This window comes from Corvus kubaryi, unplaced genomic scaffold (genome assembly GCF_017639235.1).
Source record: "Corvus kubaryi isolate FWS band 111438036 unplaced genomic scaffold, C.kubaryi_AGA036_p1.0 split1-131, whole genome shotgun sequence".
NCBI classification, from domain to species: Eukaryota; Metazoa; Chordata; class Aves; order Passeriformes; family Corvidae; genus Corvus; species Corvus kubaryi.
Genome location: NW_024582073.1, coordinates 8,422,135 through 8,448,288, shown reverse-complemented (window position 1 = coordinate 8,448,288; position 26,154 = coordinate 8,422,135). Strand labels below are relative to the sequence as shown.

Sequence of the window (26,154 nt, the reverse complement as noted above, 5' to 3'; positions counted from 1 at the left end):
AAAGCATTATTCAATTATTTGACAGCCATAGGTGGCTCCCTCTATACACAGTCCCTACATTGATATGGCCCCTGAGAAATGTGTAATTAAGAGTAACTTCAGCACTGCTGAAGATAAAGGGGGTGAATGAAAGGAAGGCACCTTCAATTGACTCCAACTGGTTTGGGAAGGAAGATGCTATTTTTTGTTTGTGCAGCCTCCTTGGAGAGGAATCAACAGAAGGTGTGTGCACCCAAGTGATGACCACACAAAGCAAACAAGGTAAGTTAAACCATCTTTGACTGTGAAGTAAGATCAAAGCTTCTTAACTAGGTGTTGAAATCCAGGAGGTTTGTAGAGAGTCTGGGAGTAAGATGGATGATTTCTGTTGAGAGCTACAGAGCTGGACAGCAGCTGTTTTTTGCATCACTTGCCTCACTGTTTTGCCATGGAGTTGAAGCAGCAGTTACTTACAGAAATCCAGTCTGGACACAGCATCTGCTTGATTAACATACAGTGAAAAGAACAGTAGAAGAACTCATGAGATTTCCACCCCAAACTGGCAGTCAGTAGCTCTCCTGAGCCACAGACACTTTCACAGGCAGCTCAGCTGCTCTTGAGGGACCTCTGTGATAGCCACTTAAATTCACAAATTACCCTAGCAGCATCCCAGAGTGTTAGAGTTTAACAGCTGTAATAACGGGGAATGTGTGGAGATTTTCTAGCACAAATTTGTCTAAAGGCTTTAAGCCAGGGACTCAGTCAATATGCCATCTTATTTATTGAGACAACCTGACTATATTGCAGTGGTTAGTTGTAGTCCATGTCTAGCCATATCATTTGTCTTAACTGAAACTTTTACAGTTGAGTAATTTCACGTGTTACTTTAAAAGGTTCAGGTTGGAGATCAGGAGGAATTTCTTCCCAGAAAGAGTGACTAGACATTGGAATGGGCTGCCCAGAGAGGCGGTGGGGTCACCATCCCTGGAGGTGTTCAAGAAAGACTGGATGTGGCACTTGGTACCAGGGTCTGGTTGACAAGGTGGTGATTGGTCACAGGTTGGACTCAATGATCTCAGAGATCTTTTCCAACCAAACTGATTCTGTGTTTCTATGTAATAATTTTTCATGTCATTAGTGACATTACTCAGAAAGGATAGAGGGATGCTGCCCCAACACAGTTGAAGCCACCAGCAATAGAAAACCATTGGTGCAAAACTACAGGTGCTTCAAATTATGTAATATTTCAAGTTAATACCAGCCTATTTCAATGCATCTTCAGTCTACCATGTCTTTCATGTTAAATCCTGAAGCTAAAATAAACCATTTAATGAATCAAAGTATGAATGCACACACGCAGCTTTTTGCACCCACTTAACCATGTTTGCTTGAAAACACATTAATTCTGTAAGCCTGACTGGATTCCCCCTTTCACAGCTGTACTGTTCCATTACTCCCTCCTAGAACACACTGCACTTCCAAACAATAATGTCAGAACTTATGGATATAAATGGAAGTTTTGCATAAATAACCACCTAAACTATTTCTTAGTGAGAAGGGAAAATGCTACCAAAACATAAGAAAAGAGAAAAGAATCTTCAAGTGCAGCTGGCTTAGGGAAGAAGAAAAAGCAAAAGATAACTGTAAAAACCCAGCTAAGAAGATAGGTCAGAAAAGCCACTAAAATCCTTTTCCTCCAGTGTAATCCTTCACCTATGCCCTATTTATGTGATTCCTTACAGTATGTTTTGTCCTTATTCCAAGGTTACGGGGACCGAAGGGAATAGGCAATATTGATTAATGGTGTTTCAGAGATTGAAGAGCTCAGCTGAAATTACACATTCTTTGAGAGGTGTTATCTTTTCAGAAGAGCAGGTGCGAACACCATTTCAGTTTTAATTTATTTTATTTTCTGCTTTTCTTGACCATGTTGCTAATGCAGAAGAGAAAGTTTATTATTCATTATCTTGTGCAGTTTGATAAGCTTCTCTCATAGAATTGAAGAAAGACTCAGAGCACATTCAATCATCACCTCAAAGGGAAGGCAATCCAAGAAAGCTTAAACACCTCCTTGAATGATGCAGCTAGAAGCCACAATGCATCACTGAAGCTGTTGTGTTGCTTGTACACAAAATATTTTCAGAAAAGATGAATGATAAATTACAGACAAAAAAGGATATCCCAGACATACTAAAATGGTATTTATTGTCTTCATTTGCTTTAGCTTTTATTTGTCTAATTAAGGACAGGTTTCCCTCCTAAAGTCTCATGTCCATGTGATAGACATGCACAACCCAGGTAATATCTGTAAGTAGAGTCTCAGCTATTAAATACAGAGTGACATCAGACAGGCAGTTGACTTGCACCACAGCTCCCACACTCCCCAACACACCCCTTTTCCATCCTCTAACAAAGCAGTTTTCAGTCAGATATGTCCTTACCCCTCTTAGCTGGACACACACTCAAAACTAAAAAGAAAATATTTAACCTGCTGTTAACTCAACTGAAATTTTCCAGTTCTAGATGTCCAGAGAAAGGTTACTAAATCTGAATTTAGACACTTGATTTTCAAAGACACAATGTGCACTGACTGAAGTCAGTGGACAGCTCAGGTGTAAAACACCTCTGAAACCCGGACATTCTTGTTAACCATGGGAAAAGCAAGACAGCATACTATTTTTAATCCCCCATATTCTGAGGAACTTGAGCCATAACTTTACATCATTTCTTCCTCATTTTTCACAGATTTGTCCCATTTTTCTCACTTATATCACCCTAATAGTTTTCTCTTGTCCTAAAAGCCCCTGAGATAACAGAGCTCAGATAATTCGTATTGTTATTAGGACTTTCTTCTCTTTCAGCCTTAGAGGATTATGTCCATCTGACCTGGGGCATCTATTCATTTAGTTGTCTGCTCTCCCTTTCTGAGGCAGCTTGAGCCTCATCTTTGGTGCATCCATTGTTCTACTTTCTTCAAGGTCCTGTCTGACTTTCTCTCCTTTTTGAATCTCAGCTTCATTTTATTTCTATGTCTAGGCAGCAGAAAACCAGCAGCAGTTCAGAGAAGTAGGACAATGGACATCCACACAGATGAAGGGATCCTCACCATCCCCACCTGATAAAATGGGCATTATTAGGGCAGAGGAAGGAGCACAATACATTCACATCATCCAGTAAGAGTGTCTGTGGTCAGAAAACCCTAATATCAGAGAATAGGCCTCTCCCTTCACTTAAGAAGCAAAAGCAACCAGGCTCCCTCCTTCACCTGTCAGGAAAACACACAAGCTACACACCAAAAACAAACCTGCTGTATGTGGTGACAAAGCTAGTGGATGAAAAGACATGCTATGTGCTATGTCCAACACACCAGGTGCCTACTCCATCCAGTTCCATATTCAGTCCCATCAAAGCTGTCTCCTGAATTCACCAGCAGCCCTCCTTGCCAGCTAACCAGAGTATTTCAGCTGGATATACTGCTGTAGTATGAAGGAGAGAAGAAACTGATCTTTCAGGCAATTGAAGTCCTGTGGATTTTTTAAAACTTGAGGTGGGCTTTGGACTGGTGGAAGAGCAATGAAAATAAAGGAGGATTCAGGGAAATGCGCTAACGGAATCTCATTTACAAAACTGATGGGCTATTGCCTTTTCTCTCTTCCTTGTTAGTGAGCTGCTCAGAAAGCAAAGGGCATGCACCAGCAGTCCAGGAGGAGAGACAAAACCCAACCTGAGGAATGATTAATGTACAGTCGTGCAGCTTGCAAGTGAAAAGAACAGCCCTTTTATAGCCTCAGTAGGCTGAGGCTGTAAACCTGCCTTTAACAACGAGGGAAAAAACATGGCATGTATGGCTTGTTAAGAAGCAAACACAGCACTGACAATTTTTCACTGATACACCTGTGACACCTCCATGTGACAATGACCTTACTGATCTTGAAGTCGAACTATTTATGCAACTGCAAGGACTATTCTTATTTACAAATAACTCTAAATGAATCATCATGACTGTTTTCACTACAGCAGGAGAGGAAGACTGTACAAAAGAAGGTGGTTTTTCCTTCTAAAAATCACAAGGTATCACCTAAGAAACCAAGTCTGCCAAAGGGTTGCACATATACAGTACATTTCTTTTCCTTTAATGCCCATATATACATGTCAAACATAGGAGCTCAGTGTACATATACATACATGCATACCCACCAGTTTCTGGGAATCTGCTTTTGTTCATGATCTTATGAAGGCAATCCAGCACTTTTAAAATTAAATATATTTTACTGACTGATCAATTGAAAACAAGGGATGAAACACAAAATCACTGCACAACCCAAGTTAACCAAACAAGGAAGCCTTTGCTTACCCCAGGATTGTTAAATAAGAAACTCCAAAGATCAGGATAATAGTTTAAAGTATGGAGAGAGTAATTACAGTCTCCTGGAAGACACTTCTGCCTGAGGTGAGTTAGCAGCCACATCCTCAGATTAAACTTTCATCAGCAGATCTCTGTATTTCATCAATCTTTCATTATGGCAGAGCTTAGAAAATCATCTGCTCATGTGTCATTAGAAAATCTCTTCATCTTCCAAAGCAGAAACTACCCAAATAAATTATTACAAGCAAAAGAGTTAAAAGGAGGGCCCGCAGACCATTTTGGGGTTCGAATAGGTCAAAATACAGGGAAATATACATTTCTACAGTATTTTATAATTGAAATACTACCTTTCACAAAAAACCCCAGTATGTTTTATTATACAGGTTCTTGGACTAGAAGATATAGCTAATTAATGAAATTCATGTGCAACAACTTCTGGAAGAATTTCCTACCAGAAACTGGCATTTCATCAACTTCATGAACACTTATCCCACCTAAGCAGCAATGTGATCCCTTTTTGTGATACCTTTTTCCTGGGTATGGCAAACTCATAATCAGGGAAAGTTGCTTTTGCAGTTAGTGAATAGCTTTGGTATTTCTCACTTCAGTAGCAACAGGTGATTTTACCAGGATGACCCCAAGGACTGTGTGCTAATGTATTCATGAAAAGAGTTGCACTGCAATTTCCAGCTCAACAATACAGTTTTCTCAGCTTGTGTTCTCCTGTCACCAAATGCTTTTTTCTTCTGTGTTGGTGCTTCTTCAGCAAATGCTACATTTTTTATGCTAACTCTCAAAGCATGTTTCCTACACTGAACATCTCTACACCCTAAACAGATTGTACATCTGATTATGCAGTCATAAGTTTGTTCTTTCTGCTTGTTGTTTTGATCTTCTGCTATTTAACACCACATGCAGTCTGAGTTTACTTGCAAATAATGGCTACACTGCTTTTCCCACAATCTTATTTTTTAAAATGTGTCATTAAAACATTAAACAAATTAAATTTCAAAAAGAGTGGGCTCCGGTCCTGAAAGTCATTCTGGACACAAAATTTCTGTAGAAGCACCTATCAAAATTCTTACAAATGGCTATGAATAGGAAAGTTCTGAAATAAAATTTCTTATGATGAAAAAACCCCAAATTCCAATAAAAGTGGCTAAGAACATTTGTGTGCCAGCAAATGAGATATTAAAACTGGTTTTGACTTTGTGTTTAGGTATTAAATTTTAATAGACAGTTTTTTGCTGTTCCTTACAGCAACTGGTCAAGAGAAGTCATGCTCTCTAGAAACAAGAAGTGTTCACTTTGAACACAGAAAGGCCCACTCCCACTTCCGACAGTAGAAGAAAAAATTCGTTTATTTCCTCTTCCAGTTTCTCTGTATTGTCAATGCCACATATATTCAGGAAAACAGCTGAGAAAGCTGCTACTTTTTATGACCAAAAGGAAAAACTGGGTTTGAGGGATTCTTGTTGCTTGTATTTTTTAAATTGGACCTGTACTTCTCCCACATATTCCATAACTAAACATTTTTTCTTAATAGAGACATGAGTTTCTGTAGAGGGATTCCTTATGGAACAAGGGCATATGATACCCCTGGAAAGATTGGACAACCCAGGGTTGCTGAGGAAAAGCCCCTGAACAGGCCCCTGGCTGCAGGCAGGCCTGGAAAGCACCTGGCTGCAGGCAGCCCTGAGAGTCCTTGGCAAGGTATACACTGGACGGCTCCCCTGTGGATTAGAGGCCATCTAGAGGGACTGGGGGTGAATCTTTGCAAAAGTAGATATAAATTGGCATAGTTGAACAATAAAGGGAGAACGATGCTTAATCGTATCAGTGTACGTGTCGTTTATCCAGCCAGCTCTCCAGACTCGGTCCCTAACAAGTTTCTGCAGAAGTCTCTGCAGAGCTGGAATTCATCTTTGGCCCCCAGATATGGCATGAAAAAGGGCAGGAGTGGGATCAGAGATTTCCTACGTCTTGCACATAGCTTTTAGTAAATGTTGTGGCATACCACAGCAGGTCAGAAAGGGCTTATATTCATCTAGGAAAGTCTGCTATTGCCTCTCATCCCTGGTACATTTCACCAAAAGCATATAACATTATTGGTGCCACATGATTGCAAAAGGTACATTTCTCTTAAATGTTTCCTAAAAACATCCATGACTAGGTTCTTTCTTTAGGAAAAGCAGGTACCCAGCCTGAAGAAATATGATTAATTATCTTATTTTATGAAGAACATAATGGAATTATTTTATTTTACAAAGAAATGTAAGCATTTGGGAAAAGAACTGTAAATGATTTTAAAAAAATTAATGAAAATCAAACCTGACATCCTTTACTTGGTAAAGCTGCATCACATTTAGGTGACCCTTAAAATGCTCTATTTATTTTCTGACCAAGGCAAAGTACTACAAAAACTGACTTGAAGGGAAATGTGTAATGCACCCATTTTCTAATGCATACAAAGCACCCTAATGGTTTATTCATTATACGTTAGAACCTTTTTACTTCCCAGCATTTCAAACTGGATTTGTCCCTCTTAGATCTCTCAAAAATCTGTACCAATGGAAGTGAAAAACAGTTAACCCATGCCCAGTCAACAATCAGTCATTTATCAAAGTAAAAAAATTAGAAACCTTTAGTCACCTGAAAAATTAGTCACCTTTCCTTTTGGAAATTTAGCCATTGATAATCAGAGACTTGTTTTTTACCTTTAAAATCTTTTACTGGGAAAGATTTTTCAGATTTGAAATTACATTTCCCATCAAAAATTAGAGACAGAAACCCCCAAACCCCTACTATTGCAAATATCTTGACAATCATAGAATGGCTTAGGTTGGAAGTGACCTCAAAGATCACCTAGTTCCAACTCCCCTGCCATAGGCAGGAACACCTCCCACTAGACCAGGTTGTTCAGAGCCCCATCCAACTGGCCTTGAACCCTTCCAGGGATGGGGCATCCACAGCTTCTCTGGGCAACCTGTTCCAGTGCCTCACCACCCTCACAGTAAGGAATTTCTTCCTGAGAAACCTGCCCTCTTTCAGTTTGAAACCATTCTCCCTTGACCTGTCACTATATGCTCTTGCAAATAGTCTCGCCCTATCTTTCTTCTAAGTTCCCTTCAGGTACTGGAAGGACACAATTAGGTCACTTCTAAGCCTTCTCTTTTCCAGGCTAAACAATTCCAGTCCCCTCAGCCTTTCCTTGTACAAGAGGTGCTCCATCCCTCTAATCAACTTGGTGGCCTCCTCTGGACTTGCTCCAACAGGTCCATGTCCTTCCTGTGCTGGGACCCCAGAGCTGGATGCAGGGTTCCAGGTGGGGTCTCACCAGAGCAGAGCAGAGGGGCAGAATCCCCTCCCTGGCCCTGCTGCCCACGGTGCTCTGGATGCAGCCCAGGACATGTTTGGCTTTCTGGGCTGTGAGTGCACATGGCTGGGCCATGTCCAGCCTCTCACCCACCAGCAACCCCAAGTCCTCCTCAGCAGGGCTGCTCTGGATGTGTTCACCCCCAGCCTGTGTTGATACTGGGGGTTGTACTGACCCAGATGTAGCACCCTGTACTTGGTTTTGTTAAACCTCATGAGATTTCCATGTGCCCACTTCTTGAGCCTGTCTAGGTCCCTTTGGATGGCATCTCATCCTTCAGGAGTGCCAACTGCACCACTCAACTTGGTGTCATCAGCAAATTTGCTGATGGTGTGTTTGATACCTTCACCTATGTCATAATGAAGATATTAACTAACACTGGTCCCAATACAGACCCCCTGAGGGCCACCATTTGACACCGATGTCCCTTGACACTCTGAACAATTGACCACTACCCTCTGGAACTATCCAACCACTTTCATATCCATCTAACAGTCCACTCATCAAATCCATCTCTCTCCAATTTAGAAAGAAGAATGTAGTGGGGGAGTGTGTCAAAGGCCTTTTAGAAGTCCAGATAAATGACATGTGCAACCCTTCCCTTGTCCACTGATGTGGTTACTCCATCACAGCCGTATCAGTCAGGCAGGACTTACCTGACCATTATCAAACATGGACACAAAAAGAAAAAGCTTACTAGTGTTAATCAATCCTTACTATCCCTGTGTCAGGATGGATACTAAGATCCTGGACTTATTTGATGTGAATGGCAATGTTTTTGGTACATCAAAATGCTCATTCAGACAGGGAGACAGCTCACTGTCCTGTTCCAAGTAAGTCACTTTCACAACCCTGTTTCCACAGCAACGTTACATGAGAAGCAAGAATGCTACCAAAAGATCCGTCAGGAAGGAAACCTAAAGAAAGACTGCTTCCAGGGCAGGAAGGCCTTTAGCACACACTCCTGGTTGCTCCCTACCACAAGGAAAAACTTCAGCTCCCAGGCAGGCACATTTCAGGGACAAACCTTAGTTTTCTGCAACACCCTTGGGGATTTTCTTACATCAAGAACTAGAAGTAATAGTAATGGCTTAAACCCATTACTTTTCCCTCAATCCAACTTTTTTCTCCTTCATATGAAATATCTCAAGAAGGTAGAAACACACGCACACATTTAGAGCATTGGCAGTATATTTAACTTGGAGCAGCAGGAAGGCATGCTTTCACATAGCCAGGAGAAACATACTATGAGACATATTTGAAAACATGCTTTTATACCAAGAAGTACTACATATATCTGAAACAAATCAATGTTACGCCTGCAGTTTTATGCACCTGACTGAATTAACCTGAAAGGCTTGTTCAATGCAGGTTTAACAAAGCATGTAAGTGATACACTACAAAAAGCAGAGAGTTTAAAAAGTAACACCAGCAAGAAAAAGAAGAATTTACCCACCTTCTCATGGCCCCTGGGACAGAATTACGTGTACTGTGTATTAGCAGACTGAAATAGCACCAAGTCAAGACAGACAAGGAGAGCAAACACTCACCGACCATTGTCACGCCCCACGCCCCAGACTCTGATGCTCACGATGGGCTGCGAGTGCAGAACTGTGCGGTCCATGGGATCAATCAGGTTCAGCATGTCATTTTCCAGTATAAGGTACATGTCTTTGCCCTGCAATTCCACACAAAGTACAATTACACAGTACATCACCCTCTCAAACTGGCTGGGCTCAAGGTGTTACATCTGTGCTGTTCAGCTTCATCTTTACTCAAAGTTTTGGTTTGTTCCAAGAGCCAATGAAAAAAGTTCATATACTTCTGGTATGAAAAAGATCTAAGATGTTATCTTGCTGCTATATTTTTAAACAATCCCAATCACAAAAATCTTTGATGTCTTTTAAATGCAACTCATTCAGACCCAAACTACTGAGTTACTCAACAAATTATGTGTTTATCTTTTTTTCAGTACATTCTTCCAAATACATGAGAAGTCATGATCTGTCTTACTACTAAAAGCTTACATATAATAATATATGTAATGTATACTAAATGTATACATTAGTAATATATACTAAAACCTGTACTTTTGAGGCACGGTTCCTCCCTTCAAAGTATTTTGTTTCCATAAAATTTAACCAATGGATTATGGGAACAGACAGCAATTTGTACATGTCAAAGGATTTATGGAATACTCTTTGAAGAAAGATTAAAGGGGAAAACCCAGCACTAAGACCTGAATGTGAATTCTGCTAGTGACTGTAGAATCCTGGAGGCAGGACTTCTCCCTGGTTCTTCTGGCATGTAAGAACAAGGATAATGCTTTTTTCTCTTATAGGAAATGAATTTAGAGACAATTTTCCTTTTGATACTAATTCACAAATGTTCATCTTCCTCTTCTTGATAGCATTTGCAATAGGTCTGCTGCCTCTTCTATCACATGTAATATCCCTCTTCTTGGAGGCTGTATATATATTCTGCAGACCACGAGATCCCACAGAAATGATCCTGGAACTATTGCTGAGCAGTAAGACAAGCCCCTGCCAATCAGAAGGTGGAAGCTATCAGCTAAATATAGAGTAATTTGTTTCCTCTCTTGTGCCAGAATCTATACATAAACAGAAAGAATGGACAGGGTCTGAATCCCTACTGACTAATGTTTCAAAACTGACCTTTTTCTTTACCTCAGTGATACAGAAACCCTCTTCCCACTTGGTTACAGTGGCTCAAGTCTTAATGATGTCTAATTTTGTGTCTGTGTGAGAAGAACATTCATGTCACTCTGTCAGGGCTTTCTGCCACTGTTTGCAGGCAAGGCAGCAAGGGGCAGGCACTGCTCATCTCCTCTCCCAACCCCAGGTCTCCTAACGGATTCAAAGAGAAGCTGTGACACAGAGCTGGCAGTGCAAGTACCAAGAGGGATGTGGGAGAGATAGGCGACACCTGGTATGTGCAAAGCCAACACAAGCATATTTTGCCTGATGGAAAAAGCACAACTGTGGCCAAGATGCAAGGCTGGATATATAGGCTGCTCCTGGAGAAGCAGAAACAGATGTAGCTGTGATAGTCATGCAAAAAAATATTGGGGCAAACCAGCAGCACTGAGCTGTTAGCGGCAGACAGAAGAAGAAACATCATAAAGAAAAAGAGGGAGAAATTTGCTTGGAGGTCAGAAGCAGTAAACAAATTGTGTGAAGAATGCAACCAAGTGTCACAAAAATTGCTTTCTGGGCCCATTTTCTACTTATATATTTGTTCCACAAGGAAATTATTACAGGAAGGTAAAATCTGTTCATCATGCAAAATACACTGGGATTAGAATAATGAAACTGAATCCAAATTAGCTGGAAAAAAATTGGAGAATGGGCAGATAAGCAACATAAGTCACAGGAAATTATCCTTGCAATGCTCAGGGGGATCACTTGTCCGCAGCCAGAAGAAATATATTTTGCTAAATTTTGTTGCCTTATTATACAAAAGCTATTTTAGAGATGAAAACACTGCATAGGTCTAAAAGAAGTTATTTAGACAGGCTGGGAGCTTGAACATGGGCTTTAATGTCTCAGACTGCTGAAGAGCTGCAGAGATCTGATGGTTTGAAATGAGGAAGAGCCATGCAGGGAAAGTGCATAAAGGAAAGAGAGGCTCAATCCCAGCAGTTTTTCTGGAAGTGTTAGAGGCTGCTGTATACAGGTCAATGGCAAGAACCACTTGCCATACTTTTTCATGTAAGTGGTATTGTCATGTACAGAAATGTAATTCATGGCAAAAGAGCAACACAAACAGATGAGTAGCATTTTTGTTTTTAGATTTTACAGAACAGTTCAAAATTTATAGGTAATTTCTTTTGGAGCAAAGGGCATGAAATCCCACATGAAATTCACTAACAAAGCTTCTTCAGGGTCAGGATTTTACCCATGGTGTGGGAGTTCTTTGTGGTTTGTTCTGCAGTTTTTTAAACCATGAAAACTTGGGGCTACTCCTAACCCCAATTTCACTTTTATTACATTCTGGCTAAAGTAAATCTTCAGGCAATCTTAAAACCCCTACATACAGTCATCTAGCTTCATAATAGATTCCTGCTATAATTGCTCCATCTGATATGTCATGGTGGAGTACAATTTTTTCAGATTCCTCTCTAAAACATGCCTCTTCTAATCACTCTTGAAGCCTTACATTGCAGGCAGGAAAATATGGCTGGATGTAATGAACTCCTTTAGAATCAGAAAGACAGTTTACTTCAGGAGCTGCCTATTCAAGCACAGTGTCTCTATTGTTTTGTCAGGCTGACTTTTTTTTTTTTTTTTTAATGAATAGCATTCTTAATTTAAACATCCATTCAAGAGGACCAAAACTTTTCACCAACTTGGCTTGAAAAACTGCAAGGGTTTCCAACAAAGAACAAGGGGATTGACATAGAGAAATAGAAAAAAATGTGAACATTATCTCTTAAAACAAAACAAAAGCATATGAGCTCAAACTAAACAATATATTTCAAATTGATCAAAGTGCTGCCATCTGAAAAATGGATGAGGTTACACACATGTAAAGATATTGGGGTTTTTCTTCTCCTTGGGTCAGCAGTAAGTCCAAAGTCCATGACTTACACATATCTAATTGCTTGTCTAGCCATATTATCTAAATAAAACTGTTCTCAGGTGTAAGAAAGGAAGGAAAACAGTATTACTCTGTTCATTTATATGTACAATATATATTTCTCACATATAACCCCTTCTGAAGTTATTTTAAATAGATAGATAGAACACTATAAATGTGTTCCTTTAAACATAATTTTAATTTTTAAGGGCACTTTCTCCCAGTTGCTCCCCCGTAGTGTCTCAGCATTGCTGCGGTCATAGCCAAGACAGTGAACTCGAGCCACAGACTGCAACAGTAACTTGGGAGACTGAATGTTATTTTTCCTGAAATTTATACTGAAATGTAGACAAGTCTTTCTTTTGATTTCTTTTTTGTTTGGCAGTGCCATTTCTCTTAGATCACACAAGGGAAAGTTACACCATTCACTCTTTTGTCACTTTTGTATTCAGATCTTGTGCGGCAAATCCACATTATTGTAACCCTTCAGAAAATACCTCAGGAGAGAGGTAGAAAATAAGATTTGGCAGAAGTTTAAGTTTTTCCATGAACAATCAAATAAGAAAGATGTTTTACTGCGGTTTTGTCTCCTATGCCCTCTGTACATCCTACCTTTTCACTTCGGACCCCTCAACATCTTCCACTTCTTCATCTGTCCCCAGCACACCTATTTTCCACACCACAAAACCTAAAGCTCCCTTCAGTTTTCCCCAAGTTCCCACAGTGTTATCCTCTCTTTGCTGCCAACTCAGAAAGAAGCACAGAGCAACTGTGGTCCAGTCGATGAAGGCACACTGACCCTTCAGTAAACCAAAAAGAGGAAAGCTGGGTTCTCTCTTTTTCCCTCAGTGTGTGGGAATCTGGCATCCTTCAAAACTGCATGACACTGGTGCACAGATTCAAGAGTTATTGGAGAGGAGCCAACAGACAGACTAACGGTATGTAATTAATTTCCTTCTGAAACACTGATAAAATAATCATCTGAAGATAAACCATCTGTCCCTCAGTTCCAATCTTCTCATACATTTCAGAACCATGAAATGGAAACAAGCCATGCCAGTGTGGGTTTCCTTAAAGCCCTTTGTCATTGTGAAACCTTTCAAAATGCGGTTACAAAGCATCACACCCAAATCTCTGGTCAGGAGGACGACTTCTACTGAATTTCAACAGTTTGGTTTGTGTGTCCCCAGCACTGCCATTGCACAGGTGTGTACTAGCAAAGAAGTAACATGAAAGCGAGATCTTTGTGGCATCTGCTGTCCTGAGCAGTTTGGAACAAAAATGTCAACATTTTCCCTGAACCCTTTCATATATTGGGCAGTGCCAGGCTGAGGTAGTGAAATCCCAAACACAGAACATGGACATATTTGTCCACAGAATTGTTCCTTTGGGATGTTTTATGATGCAAGAGGGATGTTCCAAGAGGAGGAGAAGTTCACTCTGTTCTTACCTCTCCCCAAATGCCAACAGTGTCTCTGATGTCATTTTTACAGTAAGAGAGTTGTCTGATGCAATTATTCACAGCAACACTGCTCTTTCCAGGAGCCAGATCTTCTTCTGCCATTTCTACCCAGCCCAGAGATCGCACAGCAAAGCACTATAAAGAAACCAAAAGGTATCTGTCAGACAACAGCAACCAGGTAGTTACAGTTAAAGGTCTCCATCTAGAACAGGAAAAAATTTAAGGTCTTGTAGATGGGTTTATGCTCAAAGATAAGTAAATGAAAATGTAATTTGTGAATGGCACAGTGAAAACATTCAAAGGAACAAAGAAGAATGCATGAATTGCCATGAAAGGTATCTGTGGAGGTAACAGTAATGCCTTTCAATAAAATACTTCTGTTAATATAAAGGAGGAAACAAGGCAGCAGTAAATATTAGGACGCACAAATACAAAAAAAAAAAAAAAAAAGGAAAAAGCAGAACTATTGAGTAGAATTGAAATTTTAGCTAGGATCTAGAGCTCTAATTGAAAAGGAAGAAAACTGGATTATGTCTCTTGTGAGATACCCACTGTCTGGCTCTTAACCATAAAATTACATTTTTTTGTGGATTATAGCAATCACTTCTATAGTAAGTTTACCTAAGGTAGCAAACAATAACTAATTCCAAGCTAAGAAAAAGATAAGCTATCATAAGAGGAAAGCAGACTTTTTCTAGAAGAAATTTAAAATTACCTTTAAAATAAAAACTCTCTAATTATACATTTTTTAGCAGGAAGATGTTTAGCCAACCAGAGCACTCAGTTGGCAGAACAAGCCAAGGCAACATTATTTTGCACATATGGTACTTTATGCAAACAAAACAAAATGGAAGAAATTGAATGGCACCATCTCTACCCTACATCTTCTAAGGCAGAGACAAAAAAGTGTTAATTCTGAAAAAACACCAAAACCTGCTCATTTGCTCTCAGGCTTTATGGTGGGAGAAATACAGACATCACACTAAGTCAATAGGAGTTTGTCTATGAGACAAGACTCCTTCCAGAGCACGTTACAGGTGTCCCACTCTCAACTGCGGGTGCACCGCCAGCAGTGGGCACAACAGGCTTACTGCTGTACCTCCTGACCAGACATACCCAGTGCTTAAGATGGTCCCCAAAGGTTCAGCAGTAGGAGGCCAACACTCGTGGCTCAGCGCTGCTGCCTTGTGCCACACGGCTTTCTTTGCTGTCGGCAGCATCCTGCAGGTGCCCGGGAAAGCAGACAATGATCCTGGGAGCTGCAGGAAGGAAGGCAGCGCCGGGGACTGCTGGGAGCGCTGCTGCCTCCAGCAGCACACTGCCACATGGGCACAGAGCCCAGCAGCTGCAATAGCAGGTCCATGCTGGAGTTACCAATCCTTCTTCTTAAGATGCAGTAAATAAATCAGCTTCAGAGTTCAAAAGCTGAATTCATTTGCCACCCTCTAAAACATGCTGTGAAATCAGTGAGTTGATCAAGCTCACACACCATCACTGGTGTGCCACTTGGGAACAACTGTCCTCAAAAAAAACCTACCCCAAAACACCAAGGTATTTTAAATATGCATGATATGTCAACTTTGGCAAACTAAGGGATGAATAAAATTCACCATAAGGGTGAATTCATAAGGGATGAATAAAATTTGGATAAAAAGATTAATGAGTTTCTCCCTCCCTTTAAAACCTCTCCTTCAGCCTTCTTTCAGTTTGCACAATGCACTCATCCAGGCTCACTTTGCCAAGCAGGAAACCCAGCCTAAGAAACTGCCTTCTGTACCTCTGGTACCCACTCCAACGAGTCACTAGTGATGCATCTCATCTCATCTCATCTCATCTCATCTCATCTCAGGTATCAGACAGCAAATACACTCTGCAATTGTGTAAAACTCTTTAGTGAGTGTAGGTAAAAAAATTAAAGCCTTTCACGCCTCCAGCTTTTTTGTGGATTTTTTTTTTCTTTTTTTTTTTTGCTTTGCAGACATGGGAATCAACATGCAAATTCTCCCACGCTGCTGCTTCCTGACCCAGCTCTGCTGGAAACCCACGAAAGTGCTGACTTTCAATTCTAAAGGGCCATGAAGGAGAAGGTGAAAGAGGAGACAAAGGAGGGGTCAATACTCAGGGGTGCTCTTCACTTCAGGGCTACACAAGATACTAAAAAAACCATTTTTTAGCAATTAGTAAGGTGGTCTAATCTTAAGATTGCAGAATTGTTTCAGGCACATCAGATACTCATGAATCTTGCTAAAAGTGCTGCTATACCCACTGGGGTATTAAATATTTATCTTTGCAAGCTTTAAAAATAGTAATTTTTTCTTACCAGAAGAAAGGGGTTTTTTTACAAGTATTTAAATATTAAATTGAATAGCAGAATACTAGCAGAGAGAAATATTTTCTAAATCATAAGAGACGTGAAGAACTAAATATATACAATAAGCATACTGTTTCCTCATTGCTCTTCACATCTCAACCACATCTGCAATTTGTTAGCTGCTCTCTGAACATAAGGATAAATACAGAATCACAGAATGCTTTGGGTTGGAACAGACCTAAAAGATTATCTAGTTCCAATCCCATGCTGTGGGCAGGGACACCTTTCACCAGACCAGATTGCTCAGAGGCCCATACAACCTATACAGCCCTTGCACTGAACAGAGTATATCTTAAGAAGGCCAAAAAATTATGAAAGACTATCAGTTCAACTTGACAGCAGGTAAATCTCTTAGTAAAGATGGTGAACTGTTTTGCTATTTTTTTCCTGGCCTTTTTAAATTCTATGTTTCAAATGCTCCAGTGGCAGCATCCACTGTATTTATTCAGCTCACTGTCATAACAGTACAGAATGCAACTCTTGTCTACCTCACATATTGCCCTCCATGCGAAGGACCTGGCTTCCTTCCCTGCTTCTATTCCCTCTTGGTGCTTTCAAGCGAGGTAGACATGAGAAAGTCCTTGGCTTCTGGCACCTGACAAGCTTTTGTTTGTGTATTTCACAAGAAGCCCTTACCATAACCCAAACAAAATGCTTCAGAACAGCTTCATGAAAACAAACCAATTTCCCAAAGACTTGCTGCAAACAAAAACCTCTCAACAAACCCTAAAAAGACTCAACACGCTACTCACAAGGGAATGCATGTACCTGAGTACATATATAAAAGTAACTTTCTTTTGCTCAAAATACACCTGAAGCCCAAAAAACTTTGTATTTTTTGGTTAACTGAATACATATGCTGATGTGACTCAGCAGTCATGGCTGACCTTCACATAGATTTTCATAACTAGAGAACAGGAGCACCCAGTAACATGTGACACATACCAGGGTCCACTCAGTATCAGTATAAGAGAACTATATAAACACACACCTGTGGAGTGGGAGAGGTAGAAGTCTCAGCATGCATGCCTGCACATCTGTCTTCTCTGCATATTGCCAGCAGCTGGATTATAAGAGATCCACTTCATGTTTTATTGTTGGTTGCTTTTTTCCTCCTTCATTATTTGACTTAGAGGTCTCTTTAAAACAAACGAGCACAAAACCCAGCAGAAACCAACCACCTAGTGTTAGGTCAGATATGACCTAATTTTTAGACTATGGCTGGCTGAGTTAGGTGTGACAGCAGAATTGCTTAGTACTCTAACACATTAACACAGCATCATGGTTCTCTGCCTCCCTCCCACCAGTGATACTGACAAGCCAAGAGACAAAGTACTTCCTTTGACCTGAAAGAGCTTTGCTAATGCATTCTCTTTTCTTCTGGAACTAACACGTAGAGGCAAACCAAGCCAAGCTAAAAAACAGAGTGTAGCTCTTCTTCATTGAGAGTCTATCAGCTCAGTAAAACAATCATTCCTAGTAATGCCAGTTTGTTAAGCACCTCTACTTGAGGCTCGCAGACAATTAGTGGCAATTAATAATCATTGGCCTGTCATAATTTCAAAGTAATCCCAATGCCAACTTTTGGCTTATGGTAGTCTGCCTAATTTCTTTTCTCTCTTAGAGAAGGTTTCTGTGCCTGGTCAGGCTGTCTGCTTGCCCCCAGACTCTTTTCAAGAGCTGGCAAAATAAAAGAGGTTTGAAGAAAAACAAAAGAAGTTGATAAATACAGCAGGATGAAAGATACTTAGGAATTGTATACTGTGTTTGGAACACTGCTGTTTGGGACCGGGAAGATCAAAGATACTATCACAAACACTTCATGGCTGAGAGAAGTGAATGAAAAAATGTCACATAAACCATGGTATGTCAATAATCTTGTACTTTTATCTTGACTAGAGACTTCACATTTCCTGCCTGGCTATACAGGACATTGTGCAAAGAAATTGCACAGAGGAAAAAAATCCACCTTATCTCACACTACTCCATGAAAAGACAGGTCAACAAAAATGAAAACACAAGTATCGCTGCTTGGTTTTACAGTTCTGGGGAACCTATGTTCACGTAGTTGCAAATCCAATTAATGTTTCAGGGTTAATGATCTGTAACCTAAGAACCAAACTCATAAATGCTGTCATCTGAACTCTGTATAGAGCTGTAAACCTCTCTTGCAGTGCAGTTCCGATCCAAAACATTGCTTAAAGCTGGGGAACTTTAGGACTGAAGAAATGAACAAACCACGGAGCACACTTTTGCTCTTTGGCATTACAAACCCTTCACCACAGGGCAGGGTTCTGCTCTGCAGCACCTTTTCCAAGAGGAACCCTGGAAGGAGCTTTGGCAGGGACACAGAACTGTGACGAAGTTCTACCCATAAGCAAATGCACACTCTAGCTGTTGTCTCATGCAGTGCTAAGCATGTAGCATTAAAGAGAATAAAAATAAAATAATTGAGAAAAACAAAGCCAATACAATCCCCTGCTAAAAAGAGGACAAGAGATCGAGTGAACATGACTGATGGCAGGGTAGTATTGGAAACTGGATGGATCATAAAGGCATGGGTAGAAAAGATCCCACTATAGGCTGAAAATTAATTAGAACATCAGTTTGAGAACAACAAACTAATGTACATTACAAGACCATGGACAGATTGCTTCTCATATTGCACAGCTGTTGGCAGCCACTATGAACACATCTTCATTAAGAGTATGTTTGCCTTGATGCTTTAAATCCGTGCTACTTATTTCTTCCCTACTTCCAAGCCCACAGGACTTGGGACTTGGTTTTGAGCAGTTTCCCTTTGTTTCCTTTTATATTTTTCCTTTTTAAAGGTTATATCTGCCTGCAGACATATGTAAATCACTACAATATTTAATAAGGCCTTTTATCACAGACCACTGAGCAGGTTTGTGCCCGAGACACAGCATGTAGGTCACATAATTAACCATTTATTATGCAGCCAAATCTTTGAAATTTCACTTGCATTTTCTTTGACGGTGTGAAAATAAAAAAACCTAGTGCATTATTTTATGCTTTGGAAGATCAAGTATCATAACATATTATCTTTCTATTCTGAGAAGGAAATGAGGAAGAAGTATGTTCCAGTATATTTGTCTGCTACATAGCAAGAAAGATTACATTGATTCCAGATGAAAATATTGGAGAAGATCAAAGATAGACTAACAAGAGAATAGAAAGAACTTAGGCAATTAATGAACAAGCACTTTCATTTAATTGACATGAAGAGACTGCAGTGCATCTACTGTCTCAAAGAAATACTGACAGATGTCACATAAAAGTTCTTCGCTACAAAAAATTCAAAATGCATAATCAAAAACATACTAATAAGACTTTTCAACATTTCCAGCTTCCTGCTGCAGTTCATCTTGTATTATTTAAATTACTGAAAATACACATGAAATAAAAAAATAAGCACAGAAATATTCAGGTCACAACAGAATTCAGAAATCACTAATAAATGCTATTTCAGGCAGATTATTATAAACTAAACTTCCATAGAATTAAATACGGGGGCTTTACAAATACTGTAGAACAACATTTATAATAAATTACTTCTTTAGAGGAGGTCAATATTAAATTTTCTGCTCTCACAGTCCTTTACTCATTCTCCAAGTCACTACAGTCTCATTTCTTCCAGACTTGCAGACTTCAATGTGTAGGATGACAAAAGTCCCTCTCTTGTTTTGAGCTTAATACTTCTGTCTCAGTGGTTCCCCCAGCCTACAGCCAGAGGTCAAATCTGCTCTATCAAGGCAAGAAAATGTTGCATAACATTGTGCTGGTCCAAGATTTTTTAAAATCCCAATTCATTATTGTGTTTCTGAATCAAGTGAAAATCTAGTCATTTGAGCTAAAAATAGAATGAACACTACTATTCTCTACTAACACCCCTTTCTGAAGAAGAAATTAAAATCACCTTATTCTTTTCTCCAGTCTTCTCAGCAAGAACAGGTTTTCACTGTAGATGCTTTACAGATACCTTGACTTCAGATCCTAAAGGGATGGGTTTATACACTTTGCTTTGAGCTGAGGGTGGTTTGGGCTTCCCCATTTAAGAACAGGCAAACATATTTTTCACTAGAAGCTAATACAGGATGTTCAAATTCGAGTGTATCTTGCAGAGTAACTGAACTGTTAGGGTAACTCAAGCAGATTTCACTACCCTGCAATATACAAACATGACCCCAACAGACACACACATATGCTTTGTCAGTAGAGACAAGCCCTGCAGGAGTTTACAGAGCATAAAGAATGTGTGCATTCGTTTCTTTAAAACTAATGCTCTGCACTCGTTAACTTTAACCTTAAATGCTGTATTTTCCCCCTGTAGGCTCTTCTTTGGGCTGACAGATATAAGTGGTTCTAATGCCATCAGCAGTACTTTACTTAGTACTGTGGTGCATAATTTCAAAGGGAATATGCATGACATCCAAATTTTAAAAAAACCCATCAAAACCCACAAACAAACAAAATCCCTGAAGAGCTCCCAACCTTTAAGTGAACCCTTGACCTTACTGAATCACCGGAAAAAAACCTTCCAGCTTCACTAAAGTCAGAATTTTGTCTCTTTAGAAGCAACATTACTACAAGTAATTTGATTTCTGCAGAAGTTATGCTTACAACAGGACCCAAAGTCAATGAAGTTAAATCGCTATTGATCAAGTCCCACTTTTCAAAAAAAGACTCAAATAAGCACAAATCCATAGTCCAGAAATCTTAAGCCCAGGTGGACCTCCCACATTTGAGGACCCATTTACTGTCGCACTGTCTCCTTGGAGGAGATGGAAGCACCATGGAGTCAGCATCTTCAAGCACATGGAATAATGCATAACTGTGCAACATGGCACTATGATGTATGGCACATCTCATGCTTTTCCATCTCTTAAGAGATAAATATTATCCCTTTTCTCTTGGATGAAATGCAGAAAATTTTGACAAGGAAAACTTCTCATTTTTTAAAGTGAAATTTAGAAGTAGAACTAAAAATAAATATACATGCTGGCTAGAGCTATCTAAATATTGCTCTGTCATTCAACACAATGTTCCATTTTAATTGATTTTTAAAAGAACTTCCTCCATAAATGTACCTTTCAGCAAGTCCACAATGGACAAATAACTCACCAAATTTGTATCACGCTGGTTTCAAAATGTGCATGTGCAATATATAACATAAATAAATATACATATTTATATATACATATAAATACCAACAGCACCTTTTTCCATTGAAAATCTATGCCATGAAACGGTAAGCACTGTAACATTTCAAACTAGAACAACCTATTTCACTGAGCTGCCCTACACTGGCAAGCTAATGTAAATAATTGAAGAGAAATACAAAAATATCTGTGAGTTCATTTTGTAACAATACGATGAACAGACATTCAAGAAGCAATTCACAAGCAACAGGCCAATCTAAAGCTGAAGCTGACAGAGGCTACATAGATTGTTTCAGAGGTGAAACAGTGGTCAGTCTCAAGCGGGGAATATGATGGGTTGCAAGCTGTGATTACCTCTGCACTGTGTTAGCAGAGATGCTGGTGAGCTGACAGCAGACCAGACCTCTGCTGGTGGCAGGTCTGCCAGCAATATCAGCCCAGGCTGCGCTAAACTGGGAGGTGCTTGCTGACAGAATCCATTGGTCTGCAGAACAGCCACAGAAACTTTTTGCCTGTGGCACATGAGTATGATGAACTGCTGCTTCTCCCAGTTTCTGTCCATTCCTGAGGGTTCCTTCATCAATTACACACAAAATACTGCTGGACCACGAAAAGTTTACTGTGTTGCACCATAAAACAGTGAAGAAATTGTGATTAAAAACTATAAAAAATAAGCAACATTAAAATATTAAAAAGTGAAGATTCTTATAATAAAAAAAAAAATTGCTTAGCGCAGCAGCCTGGGGTTTTTTGTATTCTACTGAACCACCACAGTTTATTAAATGGCTGTGTACAGCAAGATGCTGTACACAAACTCCAGCCAAGAAAAACTGGACTGGGCACTTCCATGAGAAAAGTACTGAAGATGATACTGGCACTTTGACCTAGTGAAGCAATAGCAACTGCCACCACTGGAAGAAACAGCATCATTTAAAAAAAGAATTAAAATAGGTATATTCATGTTTTCTCAAACACAGCCAGCACTTCCCGGTAGAGAAGCTACAATTTTAAGAGCACTGTTTCCCTTTGGAAATGGTGTCCCATGCCTCAGAGGCTACAGCAGTGCATTGGGTGTTCCACAGTTGCAATTTCAGAGGCAAGGCTGCCTCCAGTGCTGCCTCACCTGACTGAGCCAGGCAAAGCAACCAGGGAAGCTGCCTCCCCACAAGGACAGTGGTCACTGGCATGCACCTAAACTGCCGACAAAACCTGGCATTCATGGCAAGGGTAGGAATTGTTCCAAGGGCAAAGCATGACCCACACAGCTCCCATCTGCATCATTCAACCTCCTGTAATTCACTTGGCATCTGTCTTACTACCCCAACAATGATTCTGGTCAACACACCTGTGGCAGACAAAGCCACTGTCAATACTGGAACTTTACAGGCCATGAAGATACTCTGTTTTGATTTGAAACAGAGGTGTTCCTATGTTTTATCTTCTCTTTCCCAATCCTGCGGAAATCTCACAGCCCATACGCTGTACATTTTGTACAGTGTATCTTAGTAAAGAAAATCCTGATAATGCCTCCAAACTCAAGATGTAATTCTTGCATTGCAAACTTGGAAACTAATGGTAAATTTTCAAGCATTTTCCATTCTCTTTCACATGAGGAATAGCTTTGCGATGTGTTTTTCTAAGGAAGACTATAAGTAAAAATCTCTCCTCTACATCCCTCCTACTGTTTAGGCACTCCTGTCCTGATCCTGCATGTTAGGTTCACAGCTAATTAGATCCCAGAGATATATGGGATTCCTAGGAGTGAAAGACGTGTAATATTTTGGAGGATCTCAATTATAATCTTGAATGGCTTGAGAAATTAAGCTACATTATCCCAGATATTTATACTTTACATATAATACAACAAAAAAACCATACTGTAACTCTGTGTGCCCTTACAAAGTAAATCCACGAGATTTGGGAAAATGCTATATCCTCCTCTGCCCTGAACTCATCTTCATATTTGATTAAACAAGACTCCATTTAGGAACATGGTGGAAGCAAATATCCTCTAGATGGAAATCTGTATTATGATGTACATCACACCCTGACATTAGCATTTTTTACCTAATGACACAACAGATGTTAATAATAACATCATTCACAGAGATAAAGAACAAGCAAACACATTGTCTGAAAGGTCTAATGAGCAACATGAAAAAAACGATTTAAAAAAAATAAATCATTGAGGATATATATTTTAGTGCTTTAGTTGGCTATTTCTAAATCTGTTTTTGAAGCAGACCATTTTTAAGCACCTGCATCATTTACCTGCATCATATCTATAGATGGGAGGGTGCCTTCATGCTGCTAATGGCAAACAGCCAAATTCAGAAACAACAAACCAGTTTAGAAACAGCCATCCCCATCACTCACCACTGCTACCCAGGAGCTGCAAAGGTGGAATGGCGAATTACACCTGAATCAGTTGGTCAGTAAGACTAGTCAAGGCAGATAACCCCCCCACAAAAACCAGAATCTTGAAATTAATACATGGGATTATATATTGTGGTTCCCTTGTAAGAGTAAAGGAATGGGTACAAGATTTTCTTCTAGTGCTATTTCCTGGGGAATGAAAACAAAAGATTGTTTTGAAAGAAACAAAGTCCTAATCCAAAAAACAAGCCAAAATACAATTTTGGCAGAAAAACTGTTGAAGATACCCTATTTCTCTTTTAGATTTAATCTACTTTTGTAAAGAGACTTAAGATGGAATAAACTCCTCAAATTTAATTAATTGAAATTAATTTAATTGAGGCTTTCTGCAGCATTTCATGAGTTCATGAGAAGACTGTAATGCAGCCTGAGGTGGACTGCTGGGAAATGCTGAATACTCCCTGCTGGCACCAAGAATTTTAGAAGCTACTCTGACTGTAAGAAAAGATTATGTACTTCTTTTCAGTGAAACGAATCCTTTCTTGGGATTGCTGGACATGGCAAAAGCTCCTCTCAGGTTAAGTCTTCTCTTGGATCAGAAATCAGATTCATGTCCAGCCCCAAGGATACATGCTGATCCTGTGTCTAGGCAGGGTATTTGCTTCTGGAAAAGACCAGAAAGAAGCAACTATACAATGCCTCCAAAATACATATACCTGCTTCCATAGTAAGAAAAGCAGCCAAGATACGGATATTAAATCTTTGGGGGCACATAGTATTTTGTAAAATTATTTTGATAGTTCTATTTACAGGCCACTTTCACAACAGCCACAAGTCAGGTTGCCAAAGGCCAACTGGTTAAACTCTAAAGCCTAGCTAATCCATAGGAATTCATCACCAACTCACTTTCCATGTCTCCAACTGTGTTTTCATTCACCTACAGGTGAATCACTAAATATAAATATCTGCTATGAGCATCTCCTGATGCTCTCTCTCGGAAATAGTCTCATTCTCTTCCTTTGAGATCCAGAGCATTTATTGGTTTCTAACGTAGAAAACAGTCTTTTGGAGTAAATGCCTAGTACTTCCACAGGTTTAAATACATTCTGCCCATTCTTAGATAATTCTATATAGCTGAAACTACTCTAAAATGGTGAGAAGGCTGGAAAAGTGAAGCTTTGCTGAGCAGACTAATGTGGACAGGGAATTTGAAAATCCATGCTTGAAGAGAAAAGGAGAGAATAAAGGCATGTCCAAATGTCAGGCCAAACAGGCCAATCTGGAAAAGGTTTTGGAGAAAATGAGTCACATGGGCTTTCCATTTTCCATCCACTCCTAGGGACAATGACAGGTGTCCCAGAAGGTTCCATTTCTCTGTATGGCCATAAGGAAAAAATTTAGCACCTTCCTATGTTTTTACATAGGGATGTTGTATTTTATAACAATGAAAAAAAAGACAACTCAGAAGAATTTACAGTCTGGGACTGGTAAAAGCATCTTTTGCCTTCCTTGAAACACAATTAGGAAGGCACACATTGCTCTATAAATTAACCAGGAAGGTTACGATCTGTCTCCTGGGAAGCACCAATTCAAAACTCATTTCTAGTTGTGCATGATTCACATGCAGAATTAGGATCCTCATCAAGCACAATGAGCCATCTCTTCAAGAAATTTCTACCAAAATAAATTGCTGAAATCAAGAAGCTGGATGTAATAACTCTCCTCTTTCCATTTCTCCTTTATGACCTTCTGCAGACAACCTAACCAAGACACCACAGATATGAAACTATGAACTGCATCTTCAGCACATGATACATAGAGAAACATTTGTTCTTTACTGACAGTTGTGAATGCTTAAATGTGTTGCTGTATAAGTCACTTTTCTTACAAAAATTACATGAATTATACTACATGCTTTTACCAAAACAAGCATTTCTGCAGTGCTTCAATCTTTGCAGAACTTGACACTCAGGAAGACAACTACTACAGCTTTCCACAAGGTGGCACGGTTCCCTTTGCTGAAACACAGCATTAAACGTGCCATAGAGAAGCTGTTTTCTTCCACAAATGTACTGGTCAATGTCATAAATAGGTTTAAAATCTCTAACACACCTCTAAAAAAGTTCATTTTACCAAATTCTTCCAATAGATAGTTTAATGAGTTAAAGAAAGCTTCCTTCTCTTACGATGAAATGAAAAAATATCAGGGCTTGCTGCCACAGAAAAGCAAGCTTCAATCAAAGATAGTTAAGGCACATAATATGGCAGGGGAGAGCCTAAAGGGCTAAAAATATCTGATTTTTCCAAGTCATCAGTTTCAAATCCTATCAAACTTCTTTCAGTCTCTCAAAATTTGGGGTAAAATGGACTAGCAAGGAGTCCACCTAGCCCAACTCCTTCCCATCCATGTGAGAAATAAAGATCCCAGAGCATTTTCCACAGGTG

The 26,154-nt window shown here is 39.7% G+C and overlaps 1 protein-coding gene across 15 annotated transcripts in view; it reads right to left on the bottom strand.

The window, feature by feature from the left end:
• Positions 1-26,154, bottom strand: part of APBB2 (amyloid beta precursor protein binding family B member 2) — a 170,444-nt gene that overhangs the window by 36,607 nt on the left and 107,683 nt on the right. For all 15 annotated transcript variants that reach the window (XM_042053826.1, XM_042053824.1, XM_042053829.1 and 12 more), the window contains 2 exons: positions 13,771-13,917; positions 9,272-9,399 (listed from right to left, as the gene is read on the bottom strand). In XM_042053826.1, the coding sequence (XP_041909760.1) occupies positions 9,272-9,399; positions 13,771-13,917 (275 nt within the window). The remainder of the gene's footprint in view (positions 1-9,271; positions 9,400-13,770; positions 13,918-26,154) is intronic.